Source organism: Alligator mississippiensis, chromosome 9 (genome assembly GCF_030867095.1).
Source record: "Alligator mississippiensis isolate rAllMis1 chromosome 9, rAllMis1, whole genome shotgun sequence".
In the NCBI taxonomy this organism is placed as follows: domain Eukaryota; kingdom Metazoa; phylum Chordata; order Crocodylia; family Alligatoridae; genus Alligator; species Alligator mississippiensis.
The window spans coordinates 15,390,231-15,413,513 of NC_081832.1; the positions used below are offsets into that span (position 1 = coordinate 15,390,231).

The window sequence follows — 23,283 nt, forward strand, 5'->3', positions numbered from 1 at the left end:
CATTTGAGTGCATATTTTAACAAACTGCAAGGAGATAGATTCTTTAGTGTTTTAAGCCTAACTGCATTTATTTGGAATAATTCAACCCATAATGCTTATATAATTTTAAGAATGAACCCAAATCTAATCTGGTTTTAGATATTACTGTACTTTGTCAGGATTTTATGCTAACTTTTTTATAAAGGTTTCCATGACTTTGATAACATAGTGTAACATGCCATTTAACTCTGGTTGCTTCTTTGCCAAGATTAATATCTTAGTGTGAAACAGAAGTATTAACTGAAAAGTCAGATTACAAACTAAACCAAAACTGAAATGAACTGCTGTTTCAGCATACAAAAAAATGATAGTGCAGCTAAGCAATAAGTTTGTGCTGTTTTAATTTATCTCTGATTAGTAAAATCAGAAATTGCATTTGGACATAATTTTCCTAGCAGCAATTTATACACATTAGCAGTTTGGTTTGGAGTCTGAAACATTGCACAATATTATATTTGTTTAATATGAGGAAGCAGGAGTAAGTGATCTGCAATCAAAAAGCTTGTATTAAAATGGCTCCCATAGGTTTTGTTAAACTAGGATCTGTTTCAAATCTGCACCTCCAGACACGTTGCTGACAATGAAGCATATTTGTATAAGCTGCCCTGGCGTATGTAATGAAACATAGTATCGTGAGTCTGTTAAAGTTCTCTATTTTTAATCACTCAAATATAATTCTTTTATAGTTCACAAAAAATAAATGTCTGCATTGCAGCAAGATGTCTGAGTCAAGGTAGAGACAGCAGTGTTGTTTTACAGATCAGCCCAATCACGCTGCTCCATGGAGTACTTGAGCCAATAGAAACAGAGGGTAGGTTAAAGATTGACAATTGCAGTGGCAAGACTGAGAAAGGCCTTCTGGAAATTTCTACCATCTTTGTTCCATCTAAGTAAAGCAAATTCAGCCAAGCTGAAGAATTTCATATATTTTTGGTGCTTTGTCAAGGTATGATGTTATCTCACTCCCTTTTTATAGATTGCATAATAAGAAGCACTCTGTGCTATTTTTCTACTATGCAGGCCAGATGGGATGTGAGGTTTTATTTAAATGACAAACCCAGGGTGTGGGGGGGAAACATATCTCCCCAAGATTTTGCAGGACTGGGTCTTGTTAATATCACAATTAGATGGAGCATGCATGAAGCAATGTAGCTGAAGTATATTCAGCTTGCAGAAAATGGCCATTATCCTGACATACACAGGAATTAATGATATAATTGCTTTTTGTTCTTTAGTAGCCAGAAGAATTAATTTCAATTGTCCAGGATGAATATGATTAGCTGTTGTTATTTAGTGCCAATATCCAGTTACTTTTGTAATTAGCTTTACAAATAATATCGTGGAGAGAAACAAAAGGGCTATCTGGATTATAAATAAGAATGAAAACAATAGATTTTGAAAAGCCACATGTCCCTTTCGTTCTTGGGGGCAGCCTGTTAGGAGTTAAATAGTGCTAGGGGAAAATGAGTGATTTTTTTAAAACTGGTGACAGCACTTAAAAACCATTAGGATAAAGTGCAAAGTACAGACCACTTCAAATGTGATTTTTCCCTCCCATCAACAGGCACCTGAGTCTGTTTCTCATTGACTTAGAAAAAAGTGCATATTGAAGATTGGCCCTGAGCTTCACAATATGGAAATCAGCATGTGAATTTAGCTCCTCCATATTAATATTCATAGATTACATTTAGGTTTTTTTCTCTGAGCTGCCTCCCAGTGTACAGTCCCACTACTGGCACTCTGTTTTGTTTTTTTTTAATTTATTTATTGTAGTAGCCATGTTCATCCTGTGGCTGAGAAGTGATCGAGTCAAGTCATTCTCCCACAGGACTGGTGCAACTTCAGAGTTATTGGCTAGAGGGTGGTAAATCTCAGTAAAGACTTTTTAAAACTGGAACACAAAGAATCACTCTGGAGTACCAGAGTATTACTTTATAGAGTATTTGAGGTTGCAGAAGTTGCACCTAAACCTGGATTCTCACATAACCCTACATAATATTATCCACTATATCATGTAGCCTTCTCTCTCAAACTGGGTTTAGAAAACATTTCTCTTGTTAATATGTATCCTAACTTGTAAGTTGCACACCAGCTTAATTTCATAGACAACTTCCTTCTGTGGCAAAGTATGTCCTTTTAATGTTAACTGTTATACTGACAGCAGTCAAAGTATCTGTGTGGTTTACAATGGGATTAAAAATGTGTTAAAAGCTGTGTACTGATAGTGTTAATGTTGGATAACATGGAGCCTTATTTGTAAACAATTGTTCCCAAACTCTGCCTGTAACAATCCTGCTTACATTGCTTGGGCCTCAGCTGTGCTAGTTCTTAGCCTGACAGAGAACTGAGTGATACCACAGCATTTTAACCTTTTCTTTTCCTTATGCTGAGCTTTTTTGAATGTACATAGTATACAGTAGATTATTTTAGAAGATCCTAAATGTAAAACAAACAGACAGCCCCCAAAACAAACCCCTGACATATATATTATTGGCATAGGTGTCTAAGGCTACCTAATCATTGTATGTATATGTTTGAGCTAATGTTTTTTAGGCTTAAATTGCTTAATACACTTTGGGCATTTTGTACAAATTTCTGAATAAGAAAACATCAAATCTGAGGGATCCTAGCTGAAGACTGAATCTAAAATTGAATGATTTCCTTAGTAACCTGTGACTTCACAAAACTCTGTCTCTTGTACATTTGTAGTTAAACATTTGAATGTCAGGTGTCCCTTTGTCGTCCTTTACCATTTCTGATATTTAGACATTTGCTTTGAAAATAGCCCTGCTGTTTAAACAAGAGATACAGTTATTGAATAAACTGCTACCATTTTAGCTACAGTACAGGAATGAGGCAGTGCAGTGCTGCCAGACGCCATTTTAAGAATCCTGCATAAATAGCATAGCTACCGATGAGTAAGAGACTGTTATAGGTGAGTGCTTATACAAAGCTGCTATTTATTCAGCAATGGCATGCTAATATATTTTTTTCCAATTTTTATTGAATGCAGTTTTTTTGAAATCATGATTTATATTTGCTACTCACAAATGTAATCTAGGAAGGGCAGGAATTATCTTTAGGATGACATTTAATTTTAGTACTTACAGATTTAAATCAGTATTTTTTTAAATTAAAGGAAGAAAGATTTCCATAAATGTATGGTTCTTGGGTTTAAATTAATGTGCTAATTCCCATATGTAAACCGAGAATATTGTGCATGTGGGCATTGGCTGTTCTGAGTGGTTTTCCATATCTATCAGATTTTCTTGGTTAAATGTCAAGGTGCAGTAGTTCATCTGAAACTTTTAATTGCTCTTTGTATTTAACATAGGTTAAGAGCAGCTAATATTTTACACATGTAAAATTTGAGATGAATATTTCCACTAATAGAAATTATCTTTCCTTTGTAGAAAAGACAGTTTTTTTATTTAGTTGTCTGAAAGTACACCAGTTTGAATTTCATAAGCAACTGTTTAGGTTAAAAGGCTTAAAAATTATTCAGGTAAGTTCATAAGGCAATTTTGTGTTAAGCAGAAATGTCCTGTTTGTTTGTAACCCTCATTTTTTTACCTGAATATCTCCACGTACCCCCTATGAAAGAGTACCTCCATCTCAAGCCCCTTTCATCAGACATGTTAAAATAATTTGCATGAAACAAGTTAATTTTAACATTTTAGGAGATCAACTTTCATTTTTATGCAAGAACTGTCAATACAGGTATAGCAGCTTTTAAATGAAGAATCTATGTTCTAGTCAATTAACAATGAAGCTGGCAAAGCTTATGTTTCAGTTACTAGTTTCTTAAAATATATTCCCTTTGTTTTGTAAGGAAATAGCAGTTGCTCTGAGAATGACCCAGGTTAAATATTGTACTCAGCTAGGTATTTAGTCAGATATATATCACTATCATTTCCGATATGTAATCCTAGCCATCACATTCTTAGCTATACCTGAAGTAATGCATCTGATCTGAGAAAAGTGAATTAACAAAAACAATCAGAACTGCAGATATGAGGTCTTTTCCAAATGTGACTTTATAGGATAATCTAATCTGATCTCCTAGTTATTGTGTTCCTATAGTACTGGCTCTTGATTTACACTTATTTTGATACAAGGATTTTTTTTTCTTATTTTGCTGTGTGAAACTGTAGCATACTTGTCTTTAGGGATCTACTTTCTTTGAGTTATACCAATTGAAATTTTTTGCTGAAGTGATGCTGCTGGTGAAATTACTGAATTTGGAGGCTTAAAGCATTTTCAAAATATTGCTTTTTGCAATAGGGCACACAGAGCTGAAAAGATTCGTGTCCATATGTCCTGGGAAAAGTTTCCCTAAACTTACTGTAAATTACCAGTATTTATTTACAAGTCTAGGTCTTTAGGATACCCCACCCATTAAGAAGTACCATTGCTCATGTGAGCCTTAATGTGTTCCAGTAACACAAGCAGTACAAGATACTTCTGAAGTTATTTTATTACTGTGACTTCTTAAATGTTTCGTAGCTACCTCTAATCCCCTTATTTTTATTTTTGTTAGTATCAAATAAATATTTTCCTTATCATCCAGGATCCTGTGACATTGTATTCTAAATTTTTGTGTCTTTTGTTTTTCATATTAAGAGTGGTAAAGTGTGGTATTATTTAAAAAATTAGAATTTCTATCTGTTCTCTAGGGCTTAACCTTAAATAATTTAATTCTGCCAATGATCTATGAATGATGTATTAGATACTTCATTAAATTTGGTTTCAGTTACGGTGAAATAAAAGTACAAATATACATAATAAAAATGCAAAAGCAGTATCAAGTAGTGAATGCATTTCTGAATGCAGAATGTTCTCTTGAGTTTCAAATCTTGAGACAAACTTCTGTCAAATCTGAGCTTTGTATTTATTTATATATTATTCAGAGCTGCATCAAGTCAAATTTTGGAATCATTTAGAAAAAATACTTTTTTTGACTTTTGCAGTTCCAAAAGGTTTATTTATACCTTTTTAAAGGTGATGAGGAGCGAATTGAGTGCTTTTAGTGACTTAAAAAAAAAAGAAAGATAAATTAGAGTCAAGCAAATCTCATGCATTTAATGCCTATGAGGCTTGACTTACAGCATCCCAGCTGTTCTAAGCTTGGACTCATGGGGCATCTATACACATGTTCCAGTGGAAGGTGGGGATGGGGGCGGGGGACACGTGCTTAATTAGAGCGGCTCCGAGAGCCACTCTGATTACAAAGTGCCCGGAGGGTTTCGTGTATCACCGTCCCTGTGCTTCAAAATGGTGGTGGGGGATGATTTATCTAAAGCTTGTTTGATAAGCTTTAGGTAAAGCGCCCCCCACGGCCATTTTGAAGCGCGGGGACCCTGATGCACAAGAAGAAGAGGCTGTCTGGAGCACGGTAATTACCAAGTTCCAGCGGACTCAGTTATCAGGTGTGCTTTGATGTGCTGTAATTGCGGTGTGTCAGAGTGGTCTCTGCACTAGTCTGTAGCAGGGGCGGACAATTCTTTCGGGCGGAGGGCCGCTTACTGAGTTTTGGCAAGCCATTGAGGGCTGCATGACAGGCAGCTGGGGGCAATTAAATATTAATTTTCTTAATTTTGTAGGGGTCCTGTGGGCTGGATAGAATGCCCTGGTGGGCCGCATCTAGCTCACGGGCTGCATTTTGCCCACACCTGGTCTATAGGCACCCGTGTGTGCCAAAACCTCTTCTGACCTGTAACATCCCCCCCACACTATTTCAGTGAGAGATGTCTATACAGTTTTTGCTAATGTACCTCTTTCCTTATGTGCCACACCTGTTTTTACAGTCATGACTCTCAAACAGTTCATCCTCTGCTTTTTACAAGGGTCTCCACTATGCAATCTGTTAGGCTTCTGTTATGCCAGACTTTTCGATTTTGTGATCTGGACAAATACCCATGGGGGATTTGATTGAGATTTGTGTGGCCTAACCCATGCCTGAACCTCTACCTCCAGTTATTGAAAAGATAACTCGCTTTATTATATCACTGCTTTATTCCTGTGCTGACAGAAGTAGTGCATATTATTATGTATAGTAATCACATTATTCCAATTTGGTGATGGCATTTCTTAAAAAGATAGGCAAACAAACAAACAGAAAAACCCAACTGTAATGCTTAATTTCAAATGTTACTACAGAAAAATGCAGCAAAGCACATGTAGCAGTAGTACAGAATATTGTTTTCAGTGCTAGACAGTTCTAAAGATTGAAGTTTCTCTTTAATAGTTGTAGTTTATAGCATATTTACAATAATGTTTTCCAGACGTGATGGATCCGTTCAGTTTTGTGTTTTCCACTAAAATAAGCAAAAGTGTGTTCTACACTTTAAAAGATTTGCTGGTGAAGTAATGTTTGGAAGAAGTGTGGAAAAAGTAAAAAACCAACATTGCTATGCCAACACAATTTTTTACTATACAGAGTTTAAACTAGGGAAAAAAAGTTCTTTACCAATATAAAACAACTTCTGTTCAAGATGCTTTTTAGGTTACTTGACAAAAGAGCTGTTACTGGTACAGTAGAACCTGAAATTTTCATATATGGCTGGAGTGCAACCCACTTGATTCACAGCAGGTTGCTGAATTAAAAACAAGCCACTCAGCTCTTTGCTTCAGCTTATATCTCTATAGGCATTGGTTTTCCAATTAGCTGGAGGACAGCCACAGTCCCACACAGCTGATTGGAAATGTGGTGCCCTTTGGAATAAGAGCTGTAGCAAACAGCTGGCGCACCTCCACAATCCTACACAGCATTTGCTGCAGCTATATGACCCCTTCCTAGTTCACAAACCTTCATTTCACAGAGGAGGGGATTTAGGAACCTATGTCTCTGAAGAATCTGGGTTATAATGTATAAGCAGCATCTCTGCTTGGGGTGCTTGCTAGGAGAGTTTTATTGGAAAACCCCTTTAAGTGTACCCAAGCCCTGAGTTCCATTTCTTGGCTGCGTGAGGATTCCTTAAAAATGCATTATGGGTTTTTCTCTGTTCTGTCTGTAACAACCAAACCATAAAACTTGCATGCAAAGCTATAATCTTATTAAGTTGCTTTTATTCTCCCTTCTATAAAGATGAATTCATACTGAGAAAAGTAGACCCTTATTTCTCCATCAGTGATACCAATGGGGGAAGTGATAAAAGTAGGCAGGTGAGAGGTTTTTACCACCTTGTGTCATCCAATCCTACTCTGAATAAGTAGAAATAAGTCTGAAAAAGTTTTGGAGGGCATGGTGTTAGAAGTCCTGTTTCTCTCCTTTATACTTCTACTGTTGGTAATTGCTACCTGAGGTTACTGAAGGTGAATTTTGCTATTTACTTTTTTTCATCCTATTGTGGAGCTTAGCATTAAAAGTTGTCATCATCTATAAAGTTAATTATTAGGCCCTGGATTTGTAACCCTAGTTCTCTGCACATACGGATGCATTCTCCTACTTGTACCAATTGAAGTTAGTTGGACTTTAAATAGACATATAGGAGCCCATTCATACATTGTATAGGAGGCCTTGGATTAGGAACTATTTGGGATAGGAGCCTGGTCATTTCTATGGTTGTCTAGTGTCAATTATAATTTTTAGTAATACGCACAATCTCCAGTGAATGTTGGGAGACCAATGCCATTAATATTAAAATGAGCATTACTTGGGTATATACTGTGCAAATATGACAGGCAGGATAGTTTCCCTTCTGTTCAGACAGTGCATGTTCTAGCACAGCAAAAGCCAACCTTTCTGGAAGGTGTACCCGATCTTAGCCTGCACCAGCCCTGGGTGCCACTCCAATCCCTTTCCTTTGTTTGAGTTGCTGCTCAGCTTTCTGCTCCCTGCCCAATATGCTTTCCATGCCTCCTGCCCTCTCTGCTGCTGTGTTGCCTACCCCCTCCCCGATCTGCCATGTATCACACAACGAGACCTGTGCATGTGTCACAGGTTGGCCACCCCTTTTTTAGTGGATATTAGATAAAGCTATATTAGATTTCTGGCTGAAAATATTTGATGCTAGCACTTGGCACTTTTATGAAGGAACTTTAAATATAAAAGTAACATATTCTAAATCTCTAATTCTTGTAGCTTGGCTGAAGAGGAAATAAAGGCCGAGCAGGACGTGGTGGAGGGGATGGATATCTCCACTCGATCCAAAGGTGAGTAAGAAAGCATATTTATCTCTATTCTAGAAGACAGGAGGAAATTGGAAGTCTGTTTAAAAGCAGCGATGCAGTATGTGATCTGCAGTGCAAGACAAATTCTTAAATGGATATTACTCTAATTAATAGAAAAATATCTATTATTTCTGTTTTTTTAATATTGTTTTTAAGAGGACTATGCATTATTGTCTAGTTTTATCAGGAATAATACTCTGAATATATTGTGTTTGAGTACGTTCAGTTGTCTCTCCTACTTGCCAGCAATCAAAATTTGATCTGGACTTTCAGACTTTATCAACCTCTAGTGATCTTCTGTGCTCATTGTTACCTGTTTCTTTGGAAGTAATTCTTTAATTCAGAATAGCCAAAAAAAAAAAAAAAAAAAGTTAAAACAAACCATGTTAGCAGGTCCTGCAGTAATCAATCATAACTCCAGGAAAAATTAACTGTAAATGTGAAATTTGCTCTCTTCACAAAAAATCAATCTTGTGAGTGACTAATGTCAGTTAGGGATACTCTGTTATCCTGACAGAAGCTATCTGTAGAATTTTAAAGAGCTAAATCTCCATCCCTTGTGTCTATGGGCCTGTCTATGTCAGTGAATTAGTCTAGGGGAGGGAGCAGCAGCCTATGAACCCTGGATCTCATAGGTCTGACCTGGTCCATAGATGCATAGGGGATCCAGCAGAAAGCTGCCTGTCCACTCCTCAGCGTCCCCCTCCACAGTCCTCCATTCTCTTGTGTGTGCGCTTGCCTCTCAGCCTCTTGAAGGCTCAGATCAAGTGTAGAGAGGCTGGATATCTGCAATGAGGATAAATGCTCACTTGGTGTTGTGGGGGGTGGTAAGAGATTTGTAGCACACAGGCTGCAAGCTTCATTCTGCAGTGCCAAAAGGTTGCCAATCACTAGTGTAGGATAACTCTGGTTCAGTATTAAAAAAAAAAAAAAAAAAGCCACATCCACATGATACAACCCATTGTATTGATGTAAATCCAAAGTAAAGGGGGAAATTTTACCTTGGCTTGATCCAAGTTTAATTTTCTTCAGGACAAGGGACTTTGGACCAAGGTTTGTACGCTTGCAACTTTGCCGCCTGTGATACTTCTGTAGGTAGGTGTATGAGCTACCTCTTACACAGTTTTATATTCTTTCCAAACTTGGCTACTCTGTTTACCCACCTTATCTCTACTGTTTAAGGGCCATTGCAACAAGTTGTCACCTTCCTGTTGAAATTCTAGCACATGCCCAGGTTCTTCTTTGCCGTGTAGATTCTCCAGGGATAAATACTTCAGTAGCTAAGGTCACTTTTACATGTGCTTCAGGGGTGGAAGGGGGCGGTGCTTTAATTAGAGTGGCTCAGAGAGCAAGTGCTGCAGCATCTCGTGTATCAGTGTCTTTGGACTTCAAAATGATGGCAGGGCGCTTAAACTAAAGCTCATCAAACGAGCTTTAGTTCAAGCGCTCCTGCCACCATTTTTCAGCACGGAGAAGCTGATACACGAGATGCAAAAGGCTGCTGAAGCACGGTAATTGCCATGCTCCAGCAGACTTGATTAATCAGACATGAGCAGGCTTTGTGCTCATGTACAGGTACGCTCAGCGACTGCACGGTAGTTGTAACTATGTTTCTTTCAAAAGTATGGCTCAGCATTTGTATTCTTGTATCTTGTGTTTCATCTGGGAGTTTTAAACAAGCAACATATATTTCTAAAATTGTGTTAGGTCCAGTCTCCAAACTAGTGAAATTTCCTTAAAAAAATCTCTCCTACTTTTAGCAGGCATTGTACAGGCTTTGGAAAGCCCTAAAACCAGCCATATAGAAAGGTGTCAATCCAGATTTGAAAAGCATCTAGGTGCCTTTTTATATGACCCCAAGGTATGTGGATATGGCCTACATTTTAAGATGTCCTTTAACTCAGTTTGGGTCCATGCTGTGGTAATGGCTTGTCTATCTTTACTCTGTATTTCCTTAGCTTGTTAATGAGAATGATGCCGTGAGAGAGGGTGTCAAAAGCCTTTTTAAAGTCAAGGAATATCACATCCACTGCGCTCCGCACCATCCATAGAGCCTGTCACATTTATAGAAGGAAATCAGGGTGGTCAGGCATGACTTCTCTTGGTGAATCCATGCTGGCTGTTCCTGATCACCTTGTTCTCCTCTAGGTCCTTCAAAATAAATTCCTTGAGGACCTGCTCCATGATCTTTCCACGTACCGAAATCATGCTAACTGGTCTGTAATTCCTCTGATCTTCCTCCTTTCCTTTCTTAAAAATGGGCACTATAGTTGCCTTTTTCCAGTCATCCAGGAACTCAACTCTGTGAATTCAAAGGGGATAGCTAATGGCTCTGAAATTACCTCAGCGAATCCTTTCGGTACCCTAGGATGCATCCCACATGGCCGCAGTGATTTGAAAGCATCTAGTTTTTCTACATAATCCCATATCTGTTCTGCTGTTATCCTAGGCTTTATCTTCTTCCCTGTCTTTGCTGCCAGCTGTCAACTTCCCTGTCTGCTGCTGACATAGTTGGTGATGGTCCTGCTTTGAGAAGGGGCTTGGACTAGATGACCTCCTGAAGTCTCTTCCAACCCTAATTTTCTATTATTCTAACTGACCTTGTCATCTGATAGCTGCCTCTATTTGTGAAGCCTGAAATAAAAAAGGCATGAAATACTTTGGCCTTCTCTGTATCATCTGTTAGATGTTGGGTTAACAGAATTTAATTATCTTTTTTTAGAAAAAGGCCAGAGATATCCTTTGAATGATAATAATAATGATAAAAATAATAACAAGGACAATAGTATGGTAGGGCCATTACCTTCAGGCCTTATTCAGAAGAACAGGGTGAAATCATGTTGAGTTCCTACCATTTGAAACTTGTGTTGTTGAGCTGAAGATTGGTTTTTTTTGTCAGTTCACATCAAGGCAGTATATATCCACATTAGAAAAGACTCGAATTTAAGAGATTTAGAAATAATAAAAAGCAGAAACTGTTATTACAGGATTCTAATACTACAGGATAGATCTGTGCATGTTCCCTGCTGCTCATTTTCATGTTCTAATGTTAATTTTGCTTTATGCATTTTACCATGTGTCTACATGGTAGACCAACAAATAGACCAACATAGTTAAAATGGATTATTTCACTAAAACCATTTACCCTGTGTGGACCGCCACTAAATTGGACAGTTTTGTTCTTGTTCATGCATATTTTAGCTGCATTTCTAAATGTAGGCAGGCAAGGACTAATGTCTATTAATATTTCTGAGAAGCTGGTTCTTCAGTTTGTTCTTTTATAATTTTGCACAGTGTTTTACGGCTATTTAACACATAATCCCTACAACCTACATCAGGGAAACAGAAAATGAGGGTAATGAACAAATAATGGGTTTGGAAAATAATAGGCAAGATTAAAAATACAGATAATATCAGGTCTATTTGACAGAAGAAAGTGCGTAACAAATTTAACAATTTAGTTGAACTCATACTATTAATATCCTTGTTTTAGTCTAAGTTGCTTATTTTTATTTGGGGTAAACAGAATCCAATTCAGTTAAGCTAAATTGAAATAAACCTGGTTTAAACTCTAATAAGTATCAACACAGTCTTTTGCACTAGTCTGAGGCTTTGTTTTAACTTGTTAGATTAAGTTACCTGACCAGACTTAATTAAAACCCTCTAAAACTCTAGTTAAGATCAGTCAAGCCTTAGAATGTGCTGAACTACTCAAGTTTTGTTTCTGAAATATAATGCATCTTAACTAGATTGAGGAAATAACTAGGAAGAAAAGATGGGAAGTAACAAAACGTGAGTAGGTTGAGATTAAAGGGAGTTGAGACAAGGCAAAGGCCTGGTTTATGTTGCAGAGTTTTGCTGACAGAGCTTTCAGTTCTTCCATGCTAAAGGTTCCTCTGCGGTAGCAAAACCCCCATTTTTGCTGATTAGAGTTAAAGTCCCTCTACCAAGCAGATTACGGCTTATATTTTCTACTGGCAGACGGTTCCAGTGTCTTCCAGTGGATGGTTGTTGTGGTCCGTTTGGCAGCTGATGCCTTCTTATTTGTGTGCTTTGTAGTTTGCATGCAGTGCTGGTATGAGGAATCACCAGAAATGCATAGGTGAGCATGCACTCTTGCAGCTTGGTATCGGTACCTGCTGTCTGCTGCCAGAAGTTCTGACAGGAGATGTAATTAAGATCAGAGTTTGAAAGTGACAGAACTAGGAACCAGAGTTTATCAGGGAGGGAGTCATGCATGTGAGAGACAGAAATTTTGCAAGAGCCGAGCTCACTTTTACAATAGATGAGAATATCTATGAGTTTTACCACTTATAAAATACTATATAAAACTTTTTTTGACTTAACCAACAGAAAGTAAGGCAAACTCAGCATAAATCTAATGCTATATTGGACACAGAGATACAGCTACATACTAATTGGTCCAAAATGTTAATTAATATAGACATTGTGTCACGATTGTCAAATTAAGCAAAAATATCTTGCATTGTTATGTATTTCATGTATAAGATTAGAGCTATTTATATTTACTATGGAAGTTTCAGTTACAAGACTAATTGCTAGTCTGTTGCTAAATGTACAATGTGGAAAAATTATCCCTAAACCAGGCAAACCTTAGTTGATATCCATACTGATATCTTAGTTGATAACCTCAGTGGATATCCGTACTGGATTAAATAATGATTCAATTTTGTAGGCCTGAACAATATATTTTTTCTTTCTAACAAGGAGTTTTGAATTATGAGGTCCTTTTCATCCCTACTTTCCTACGATCTAGTGTAAAATGGAGAGAGGTGATAATTGCAAAAGGGGTAGTTTTCCATTATAGCAGTCCACTATAGCAGTTATCCTCACATGAGCATCCCCACAGCAAAGCTTTACCTAAGTTACTGTGTCCTTGTTGTTTGTGCATTACAGGTATCTTTGGGAATGTATTCCATGGTGCTTTGTGCTGAGAGGCTCTAGGATTCTCTCCCAGTCGAATACATTGTGAAAAAATGTATTAATCATTTGGGGAATTGTGGGAAGAATATTGGAAAAATATTGGCACTCAAGTGATTATTTGCTTGAGTCCTAACTACGGAGTGCATTCCAGCTCAGTTTAAACCAGAGCTCAGTCTCTAACCTGGATACCAGTTGTTTAAACTGTCTTGAATAACCTTCAAAATAGGTCAGAGGTTTTTCTTTATAGAGAGCCTTGAGCAAAAACTCCGATGAGAACCAAAATTAACTGTGCTATCACACAGGGAATCTGGTGAAGCATAGATTTGCATCCATGCCTCTCATCATAGCCACTGACCCATCCTTCCTCTGAGACACAAGTTAAATAACTAAATTATCTTCCTAATGACTGTATGTTCGCTTTTCTTGGGAAAAGTACAGTTTACCTCATGTAAAACAACACTTGTTATTTCAAGAATTCTAGCCTTATATTTCTTGTTCAGAATTTGTGATGAAAGCTTTGTCTTGGAGGTTGCTGTCCTATTTGACAGAGCAGTAAACTTCTCTATCTGTTTTGAATATGAAAGTGAAGTGAATTATGAAATAGAATTTCAAGGATATGTGATATATTTTGTAACCATTGCTTTGCGGTACATTGTGTTTTTACTGTTCATGCAGTGATACCAAGTACTTAATCACAAAGAAATGACAATTTCTTCCCATTCTTAAAAAGTAACTTAGAAATACTGCAGCAAGAGTGAAAAAAGCTAGAGCCTGAGGCTTTTTTCCTTAGTGGAAAGGCCTTGTCACTTGAAATAATCAGCAGGGGAACTTCAAAAGTGCCTTGGGGCATTAAGTCCCTATAAAACCATACTATAGTTTCTTAATAGCAGCAGTGGCTGGGCATGCAGTTAATCCATTATCTATTGAAAGAGTCTAGAAATACTGCATATTTGAAAGCTTTCTAAGTTCTACAGTACAAAAATACACAGCAGTACAACTTTACGCTGCTAGAAACCCAAAATGTAGTTGTGTTTTCACCACCATAAAGCAGGGTTCTACAGGCCTGGTTTCCTACAGTCAGTTTACTGCAAATATTTGATTTAGGTTTCAAGTTTTCATTGTGTGGATGCAAGCTTTGGTTGAGGTTTGCATATAATTGTGTTCACTTCACTTCTGGGAATAACTAAGCATGGTACATTACAACAGGGATAAAGGTTGAAAGGGAAATAGACAGCGCAAGGCTGTTACCAGTGTCCAATGAGCAGAATATACCTGTGAATGTAATCGGGACATCCTAGAGTTCTGCAATCCATCTATTACGTGTTCAAGTCTGCTCTGGTGAGTCCAACTCTAATGACACTGTCAATGAAAACAGTGTTATATTCTCTCTTCTTGTGATTTTTCTATTTTAAATGGGTACTTGCAAAAAAAATTTTTTTTATGGATGGGCGGAGAGAAATTTCATACTTTTAGTTGATACTTTCTATAAAATTGTACTTGGAATCCTAAACATATAATTTGTTGCTAGGCAAATACAAATTTCTGCTCATAAATTCCTTTTACAGTAGCCAGCATATCTCCTGTTTTACTTCAACATCACTGTTGATACATACAAGTATTTAAGCTATTATTAGAATCCTAACTTTTATGCCTTTCTCAAAATCTGCAAAGTGGGGAAGGTATTTTTGTTCCAAAAAAAGTGGACAGTCTCACTTCTGTTCTTATGTTTCATGTTAATAATGGTGATTTTAAAAGGGAAGAAAAAAACAGAATGCCTAATATTTAAAGGGTAAGGTTTTGATATTCAGAGATAGCAAGTTTAGGGCAGTTAATTATATTTGTGACTAAAATGCAGTTAAATTCCCAGCGTTCTATTTTAATGATACAAATTGTGTCCTTTCTGTTTCCACTTTTGAAAAAGACAGTTTGTTTAATAAAATAAGTTTGTTCCCAAACATTTCCAGACTTTGGCACCTTTTATCTTTTCTTCCAGGTTAGGATTAGAAAAATCATGAAAAGTAATAAAAGTAAGTTGGCTTTTCCTACTCTATTTGCTGCCCATCATCCTGATATTATTTGAAGCCTTGTCTACACACAAACATCTACATTTACTTACTTTGGTTTAACTAAACCAATGGGAAATCCCTGTGTTTGAACACTTCTATTTTAGTCTAAGTGTTTATTTCAGTTTAACTTAAATACATTCCTAACACTAAATTAAAAAGAAGAAAACCCCCTTCCTTAAATCAGAGTAAGAATGTCTATCCAGCCTTTTGCACTGGTTGAGTAAATCCGTTCGAAATCACATTTTAAGTTAACCTGCTGCAACTCTGTTGGGTCCATGTTTGAAAGAAGGTTTGGAGGTGGGCTTGTTAGATGTCTAAGACAGACTCTCATTGTAGGTAAGCCATTATACCTTCGTTACTGATTAGATCAGAGGTTCTCAAACTGTGGTCTGTGGACCACCACTGGTCCGTGAGCTCCATTCAGGTGGTCTGCAGAAAGGTTGCAGAACAGTTGAGAATATCTGTACTTGTAAGGTAAGACTACTGATATTAAAATATGAGTTGTGTGCTTGATTTGTAGAAAAAAAAGTTTATTAAGTGGTCCACTGAGACCCTTAGCAATTTTCAAGTGGTCCCTCCCAAAAAAGTTTGAGAACCACAGGATTAGATTATACTAGGCTTAGCAATAAGATGGCCTGTTGGTGTCTTTTACCTATGGTTTTTAAGTGAGCATCTTGAGAAGACTATTTATTTTTCCATGCTTTTCTAAATCAGCACAAGTCTCTTGCTGAAGTCAGCCAGACTCTTATTACTGACTTAACTTGGTTATTTAGAATCGCTGTTGTTACGGCACTGTCATTTAGTACTTCCAAAAGGAAGTACTAAATAATGGCGCAGTAATAGCTCGCACTGTGCTATGCATGCCGCTCACGGTTGTTTTTGGCTGATACATCACCATAGCAACACGCTATAACAAGGGAGCACATTGCTAAGGTGAAGTAGCTGCAGCATCATGGTTTGTGACTGGTGATGCTACATTGCTGTAGCGTGTTTCTATGGCAATGTAGTATCGTGTAGATGCACCCACTAAGTGGTGATATCACATGTACTTATTCATGCTGCAGACATACAGGACAATGTGTTCACTGCCCAGTCCTTATATTACAAAGGATTAGACTCTTAGGTTGTGTCCAGATGAGTGCAGTCAAGGTGCTGAAAACATGTTTACAGTGCCACATACCACACAGTCCAGCGATCTCCACACTGCAAGGATGTGCTGTCTAAGCGTGTGTTGTGCTGGGCTTTTTTTTTCTGCAGGTTTTTTTGACCCCTGGATAGCCTTAGAGTGTAATGGGAGGGAACAGTATTCTCTCTTGTCTCCATCAGTTAATTAAATCATATATTATCTTCATAATATATCCATTCAAGATGGATTACTGTCACATAAATTTGTGCACCAAAGTTCTTAAATGTGTGAAGATTTGGTTGCTTTAGGGCAAGGCTGTCCAAGTTCAGCGTGGCCAGGGACTCTACACCTTACACGCCACATGATGCAGGAACAGCCCTCTGGGATGCTCCCCACACTGCAGTCAGTATGTGGCTCCCTCCCCAGCCCTCTCCTGCTGCATGGCAGTGGAAGAAGTGGCTGTAGGAGCCCACACAGGCCATGTGTAGGACCCTCACAGGCTACAAGTGTTTGGCAGGCTGTCAGTTGAACAGCCCTGCTTTAGGGTTTAAGCGCGTTTTATTTTGTCTCATGTGAGTAAGTAATTACTGCCACTTCAGCCACAAGATAGCATGTTGAAATAACAGTTTTAGCTTTCAGGTATAGCTAGCATCAGAGCATCATTCCCTAATGGTAGCTTGAGAGAAATGTTATATATGCTTAGGTCAGCCTTGGCAGAACTGTAGAGCAATTAATAATACACTAGGCGCAAACAACCCATGCCCTTAATGGGAGAATTTCCTTTCCCAGGAAGTGTAATTGGTAGTATCTGTGCTCAATTATATTCCAAAGCCTTATGTTTAAAGCAGTGGTTCTCAGCCTCTTTTGGACCAGGACCCACTTGTTAACATTGATGACCTAGTCTTGACCCAGTGCCCCTCACTCCCAACCCACTGCCCCCAGGTCCCAGCCCCTCAGTGTGTGTGTGGGGGGGGGGGCATGGCTTGGGGGGCCCAAATAGCCCCTAGGAAGCTGAAACTCTGCCAGCCTGCAAGGGAAAAGCCATGATTTCTCACATTTTTCTCCTTTAAAGAAGAATAGATTTAAAAAGTTTGTTTGCAACCCTTTCATAAATTCTTGCGACCCACTTTTGGGTCATAAACCCACAGGTTGAGAAACAATGGTTTAAAGATATTATGATGTAAAGTTACGTGTTCCTAAGATATATATATATGGTTTCCCCCTTGTATGCCACGTGTCACGATATAGTTTTTAGTTACTTGATCACTTACTGCTGTTCTGTCATACCTTTATTTCATTTGCTGCTCAGGATGGACTGTTTTCTCTGAATGGCAAGGTGTCAATTTTTTCATACTTATTATTGAATTTATCATCTCAAGGTTCATCCACTGCTTATGATTTTAAACCCTCTGTTAAATACAGACACAGATGTTAATTTCTTTATGGAGTTTTCCTGTCTTGGGCAACGTTGCTATTATTTTTGACTACTTCATGTACCATAATGAATTCACCCCTAAATCAAATTTGTGAGGGAATTTGGTGGTGATATCCTTGTCCTACAGATAGGGAAATGGGTCACAGAGAGATTTTAAGCCCAGACTCTCCAAAGTATCCACTAATTTTGGATGCCAGCTTGAAACCTTTAGCTTCTGATTTTTACCCACACACACACACAATTTATGTAGATACAGACTATGTAACATTTTTATAGCACTTCTAATGTAAGCAAGCTGCTATTCACTTCACTCAGTGGTTAGGAATTCAGTAATGGGCTGTTAGGCTAAGGTTCTTAGCAATACCTAGGCAGTTTTCTGCCTGTTTATGTACTTTAAATGCTTCTCAAAATCCCTGCTTAGCTCTTACCTAGCTCTCTACACACCTAGCACCCTCTGCCCCCTGGCCCTTGTCAAAGTTTTTGCCAGTCATTCAAAAAACTATCCAAGCACTGATGCCATAGAGCAAACAAGTTTTGTGGAGATTGGAGTGGGATTCTCAAACTGTGCCTGGTAGTCAGGATACTCATCTGGTTTGGGGATTTCTGAGTTCCCTAACCAACAGACTGCTGGCTCTATGTAGGGATGCAGTTGGACTCTGCAAAAAATGTTTACCAAAATTGATGAATTGACTTAGGCATATGACTCCAAGACTAGGTTTGTGGGGAAAGATCCAAAGAGAGGGAAGTACCTTTCTGGGTTTAGAGCCAAATCCCCACCTTTTCTTTTTCCTCCAGGCTATCTTGGGTGGCTTCCCTTTTAGTTTGCTGGTCTCTGAGGTTCCCTTCCTTAGGTGTCTAACTCTCCCAGTGCATTGTGTGGGGAGTCTCAGCACCTCCCTGAAGACTGAATTAGGGTTAGGTGGAGCACTGTTGAACAGGTGCTAAGTATCCTTAAGAGCCTGGGCCTTAGCTTGTTTAAGTAACCACTAACAGGACCTGAGACAAAATTCGCTGCTGGGTTTCACAACTGGGGCTGGACTAGATGATCTTCCGAGGTCCCTTCCAGCCCTAATGTCTATGAAATCTATGAAATTGTTTGATGGCAAAGGAAAGTAGCGATTAAGTAATACTAGAGGTTGTTCTAGAATATCAAGGAGAGTGTGCAGTGATGGCTTCAAAATTTTCAGCTCTTGTCTTCCTGAACACTTTCTGACCTAGCTTTCTTTGTGTCACTCTGATAAGGGCCCCATTCACACCCAACTGTTCTCTCCTCTCCCAGATCATTCTTATCCTTCTCAGCTGCAGACCACCAAATCAGTCTCCCTCCCCACCCCCACTGCAGTTGTGTTCTTGGGAAATTAGGTTGTTGAAACTGGAAAAAAAACAATTTTGAGTTAGAAACCCAACTTGGAAAAGTTTTGAGCACAGATGATTTAAATTTGACATAGACTTATAGCAGGAATGTATTAGGCAACCTTAACTGGAGGTGTCACTACTGGGTGCTTTTATAACTTGATCTCCCTGCCAATCAAACAGTCTAAATTAGTGTTATATGTGTGGCATGAATGTGTCTACTGTTTCAAGGGCCCTGGATATCTGTTCTTGCCAGTGAATCGTCTCTGGCAAATCATTCTGTACTTGTATATCTCATATCTAAAGAAATTATGGTGCAGTGCATACCTGCCTCGTGCTATGATTATGAAGTATCATTAGTACTTTTAAAAGACTTGGTATTTTCAGGCCTTGTACAAATAAGGTGTACCAGGTTAAAACAAATGGATTTTTTAACTAATTAATTTGAACCAGTGCAAACCCTTGCAAGGTACTGGTGCCTTGAGTTTAAGAAGCTGATTTTGGCTTAGTGCAAACTGATTTTTAGAGATCTCTACGCTCCATACTCTGTGCTAGTGATGCTCTGCTGGTAAACCCCTTACTATAAATACAGCATATGCAGCATATGCTAGCAGAAGGTTTTGTGCCTGTGTGGTTACACCATTTCCAGTAAAAATATTAGCTAAACTGACAAAAACAGTTTTCTGTCAGCATAGTTACATCTACACCAGTAATTTTTGATGGCACGCCTGTGTCATTTGGAATGGTGATATTTTCCCCATTCATGTCAACAGAGCTAGCTATGCCAACAAAATTTTGTAGTGTATACCAACCCTAAATCCATTTGCCTTAGACTTAATTAGGTTTAGCTTAAGCAGATTTGGAAGTAGTTTAAGCTAAATTAGAATAGGCACTTTTTATTTAAAATGTGAATGATGAAACACCTTGCACTGGTCTAACTAGGACCAGATCTGTACTGTGAAGTTTAGTCAGGGTAGCTGTGTTGGCTAGAAGCATATAAAATGCACATTTCTTGCTAACAGGTATGCCAGCAAAATGCCTGGTGTAGATACAGTTCTGCCAACTGAAGAGTTTTCATCAGTCTTGCTTGTTTTGTTTGGGTGGCTAGCACAGCTGGGCTGGTAAAGGAAAGTTCCTGTTGGCATACACAGCATCTTTACTAGGCAGTTTTGCCACTGTAAATAAGCCTGCGTTACTTGCTTTACTGCTTTAGGCTTGGGACAGAAGTTATACATACACTGGTCTAAGTGATCCAAAACTGGTTTCAACCTGAAACAGAACAGAAGTTCAGTGCACATAAACTGCTTTCAAAATGGCCAAAACTAGTTTAAGATAAACCTGGTTAGATATAATATCAAACATAGCTGATTACGGTCAAACCAGTGTATTGAACTTCTGCCCCAGATCCCTTCCTGGTTCAAGTTAATTCATGGTCCCCCAGTTTCCTAGAATGCTTGGCAGTAGGCTGGTGCTTCCCCCAGCTGTCATGGAGTTAAGCCACTAAATCCTCTGCTCCCTGCCAGCACCTGTCAGCCCGGTAGGATTGGGGTGTCAAGGGCAAGGGACCCTTAGACCCCATCTGTACAGAACAAGGGGAAGGAAAGCCCCAGCAGTGGGGACTTTTTGCCCCTGCAGCAGCTAGGCAAGCAGGATTGATTTTGGCTCAGCCCCACCCCCTCACCTCTGAGAGGGGGAGGGTGGGGTAGGCGGGGAATGCACCAGCCCAGCCCAGCACCAGACCCCCCAGCCAGGGTCTACCTGATGCAGGGGAAGGGGGGAGAAGCCCCCACTGGCAGCTTTTCACTGTCCCAAAGCCTGGCTCACTGGGCTGGGATTAGCTCAGTCCCACTCCCTCTCCACCCCCTGCCTGTGAGAGGCAGAAGATGGGGAGTGGGAGTTGAATATACTGGGCCAGCCAGGCACTGGCTACCCAGCCAGGGTCTGCCCCATGCGGTGAGCCAGGGTGTGGGAGAGGGAGAAGCCCCCAATGGGGGCTTTCCCTCCCATGCTGGGCAGACCCTGGCCTGCAGGGGTCTGGTGCAAAGCTGGGTTGCTGTGTTCTCATCCTGCCCCCCCCCGAGGTGGGGGCTGGAGAGGGTGCAGTGCTGAGCTGATCCCAGCCTGGGAGTTGGATTGCAGAGGAACAAAAAGCCCCAGTGTGGCTTCCCATCTTCCACACTGGGTAGACCCCTGCTGGGGGCGCAGTGCCCAGCTGGCCCAGTGTGTTCTCCCTCCGGGCTCTGCCTCTTACAAGCGGGGCTGGGGAGGGGGCAGGGTGTGTGTTTGCTCCACCCCCTCTTACAGGTGTGGGGCTGGGGTGGGGGCAGATCTGTGTTGATTGCAGCCTGGCGAGCTGGGCTGCAGGAGAGCAAAAGGCCCTGTCTGGGGTGGGGTTCTTCCTCCATGACAGGCAGATCCCAGCCGGGGGAGGGGGGAGCTGCTGCCAGGCCGGGAGTGTGCATTCCCCCCGCCCCTTACAGATGTGGGGATAAGGAGGGGGCAGGGTTGAATCAATCGGAGCCCTGCTAGCCAGATTGGGGGGAGGGGGGAGGCCTTTTCCTGCTCCACACAGACCCCAGCTGGGTGGCCAGGGCCAGGTGGTTCCCCTTCCTATCCCCCTCTGCTCTCTGTGCTGCTGGGGGTTGGGGGCATGTATCCAGCAGTCAGTCAGGCATGGGCTGCCCCTGGGCTGGGTTTAGTGCTTGAGTGCCCCCAGGTTCCTGGCCGAGGCCTGTGCAGGCTTCTGCCTGTTGTGGCCGCCCAAACACTGTCAATTCAGTTTGTTGACTCAAGCTATGCAGCTTAGAAAAATCTGTGAAGAATTAACTGATTATTCCTTGGGCTTTTTGAATCTCTGTACTTAGCTGTAGTGGGCAAGGCTCTTGTGAAGTCCTTGATTAGTTAAACTTGCACCTTTATAAACAAGTGCAGATTTCTTACATGGATAAGATCTTGGGTGAAAAGGTTTGGTGAGTGTATTTTTGGTGGTGGGCAGCTAAGACTACAATGAGGAAAACAGTATAACAGTTCCTAATTTTGGCATAGATATTCAGTCACATTTCCACAAACACCTCCAGGGACAGGGACAGACATTACACACAAACCAGTTTAAGTGATTAGAAACTGGTTTAAACCTGTAACAGAACAGATGTTCAGTGCACGTAAACCAGTTTGAAAATGGTTGAAACCGGTTTGAGATAAACCTGGTTGAATGTAATATCAGACTTAATTAATTTGGGTCAAACCGGTTTATGCAATGTCTGTCCCAGCTGGCTGTTAGCTAAGATGGCCTTTGTGCAGAACTGCAAGTTATACTCAGTGAAAATGTCTGTATGGCACAATATGAGAGGGCTTTTGTGGGTGACAGCTTTTATTGGACCAGTTGCTGGTTGGGATAGGTTAAGACAAGTTTCTGGGTATTGCAGTACCCTTCCTCAGGTTTCTGCTATGTTTGGTGGTATCTTTTCTTTTTCTCAATGTGGCTTCCTTATTTTGTGTCTGCTGTGATTCCTTACTGGTATTTTACTTTGTTATTTTCTTGATGCCTACTCACTGATTAAGACTGCTGTGGTCCTTGCAGATGTCACTAGTACATAATTGCTCTGTAACTGTTTGGACAAGATTCCAAGTCCTGGCTTTCTGCTTTGCTACTTCTTGGAAACTCTAGCAACTAAATTCCATCATTGTTTCTATTTGTAGTTAAAAGGTGGCAATAATTTTTCACCCTGTTTGACCCCAGTTGAGGAAAAGTTCACTGTTGCATTTTCATATGTAAGTTTAGATTAACATAAGCAAGCACCACTTCTTGTTAGTGCTAAAGTTTCTCTCTTCCCTAATGGAATATTACTTATTCATATTCAGCTCTTAGTCTGTCAGTTGCCTGATATAATGCCTCCCAGCTTCAGAAACATACTTTCTTCTGGCAGCATGGTCCTTACTACAATATTCCTTGACCTTGCATAATGAACAGACTTAATTGCTTCCTCCTTTAGCATTTGTTTTTTTTTTCAAACTTTGCTTTCTAAGAGCTTTGACCAGCAGCTCTGTTAAGGTCCCACACATCCTTTTTCCTAATATCCAAGAATATTTGTCTATGTGAGGAGATGTCCATGACTTCGTAGAGTTCTGTGGTTGGTTGTGCGCCATTC

General features: G+C 39.7%; 1 protein-coding gene across 19 annotated transcripts in view; it reads left to right on the top strand.

Annotated features, from left to right (window-relative positions):
• The window catches only part of ZMYND8 (zinc finger MYND-type containing 8), a 110,870-nt gene that overhangs the window by 29,285 nt on the left and 58,302 nt on the right, over positions 1–23,283 (top strand). For 10 of the 19 annotated variants that reach the window (XR_002089457.2, XR_001373753.3, XM_019484544.2 and 7 more), the window contains exons 2-3: positions 8,123–8,193; positions 9,244–9,306. Coding sequence is in view for 16 of the 19 variants with exons in the window: in XM_019484544.2 (XP_019340089.1) it covers positions 8,123–8,193; positions 9,244–9,306 (134 nt within the window). In the remaining 3 variants the exon portion in view is untranslated. Of the gene's footprint in view, positions 1–899; positions 986–8,122; positions 8,194–9,243; positions 9,307–14,361; positions 14,494–15,148; positions 15,183–23,283 lie in introns of those variants that run through there. The other 9 variants (XM_059733172.1, XM_014609630.3, XM_019484550.2 and 6 more) reach the window with 5 other exon arrangements.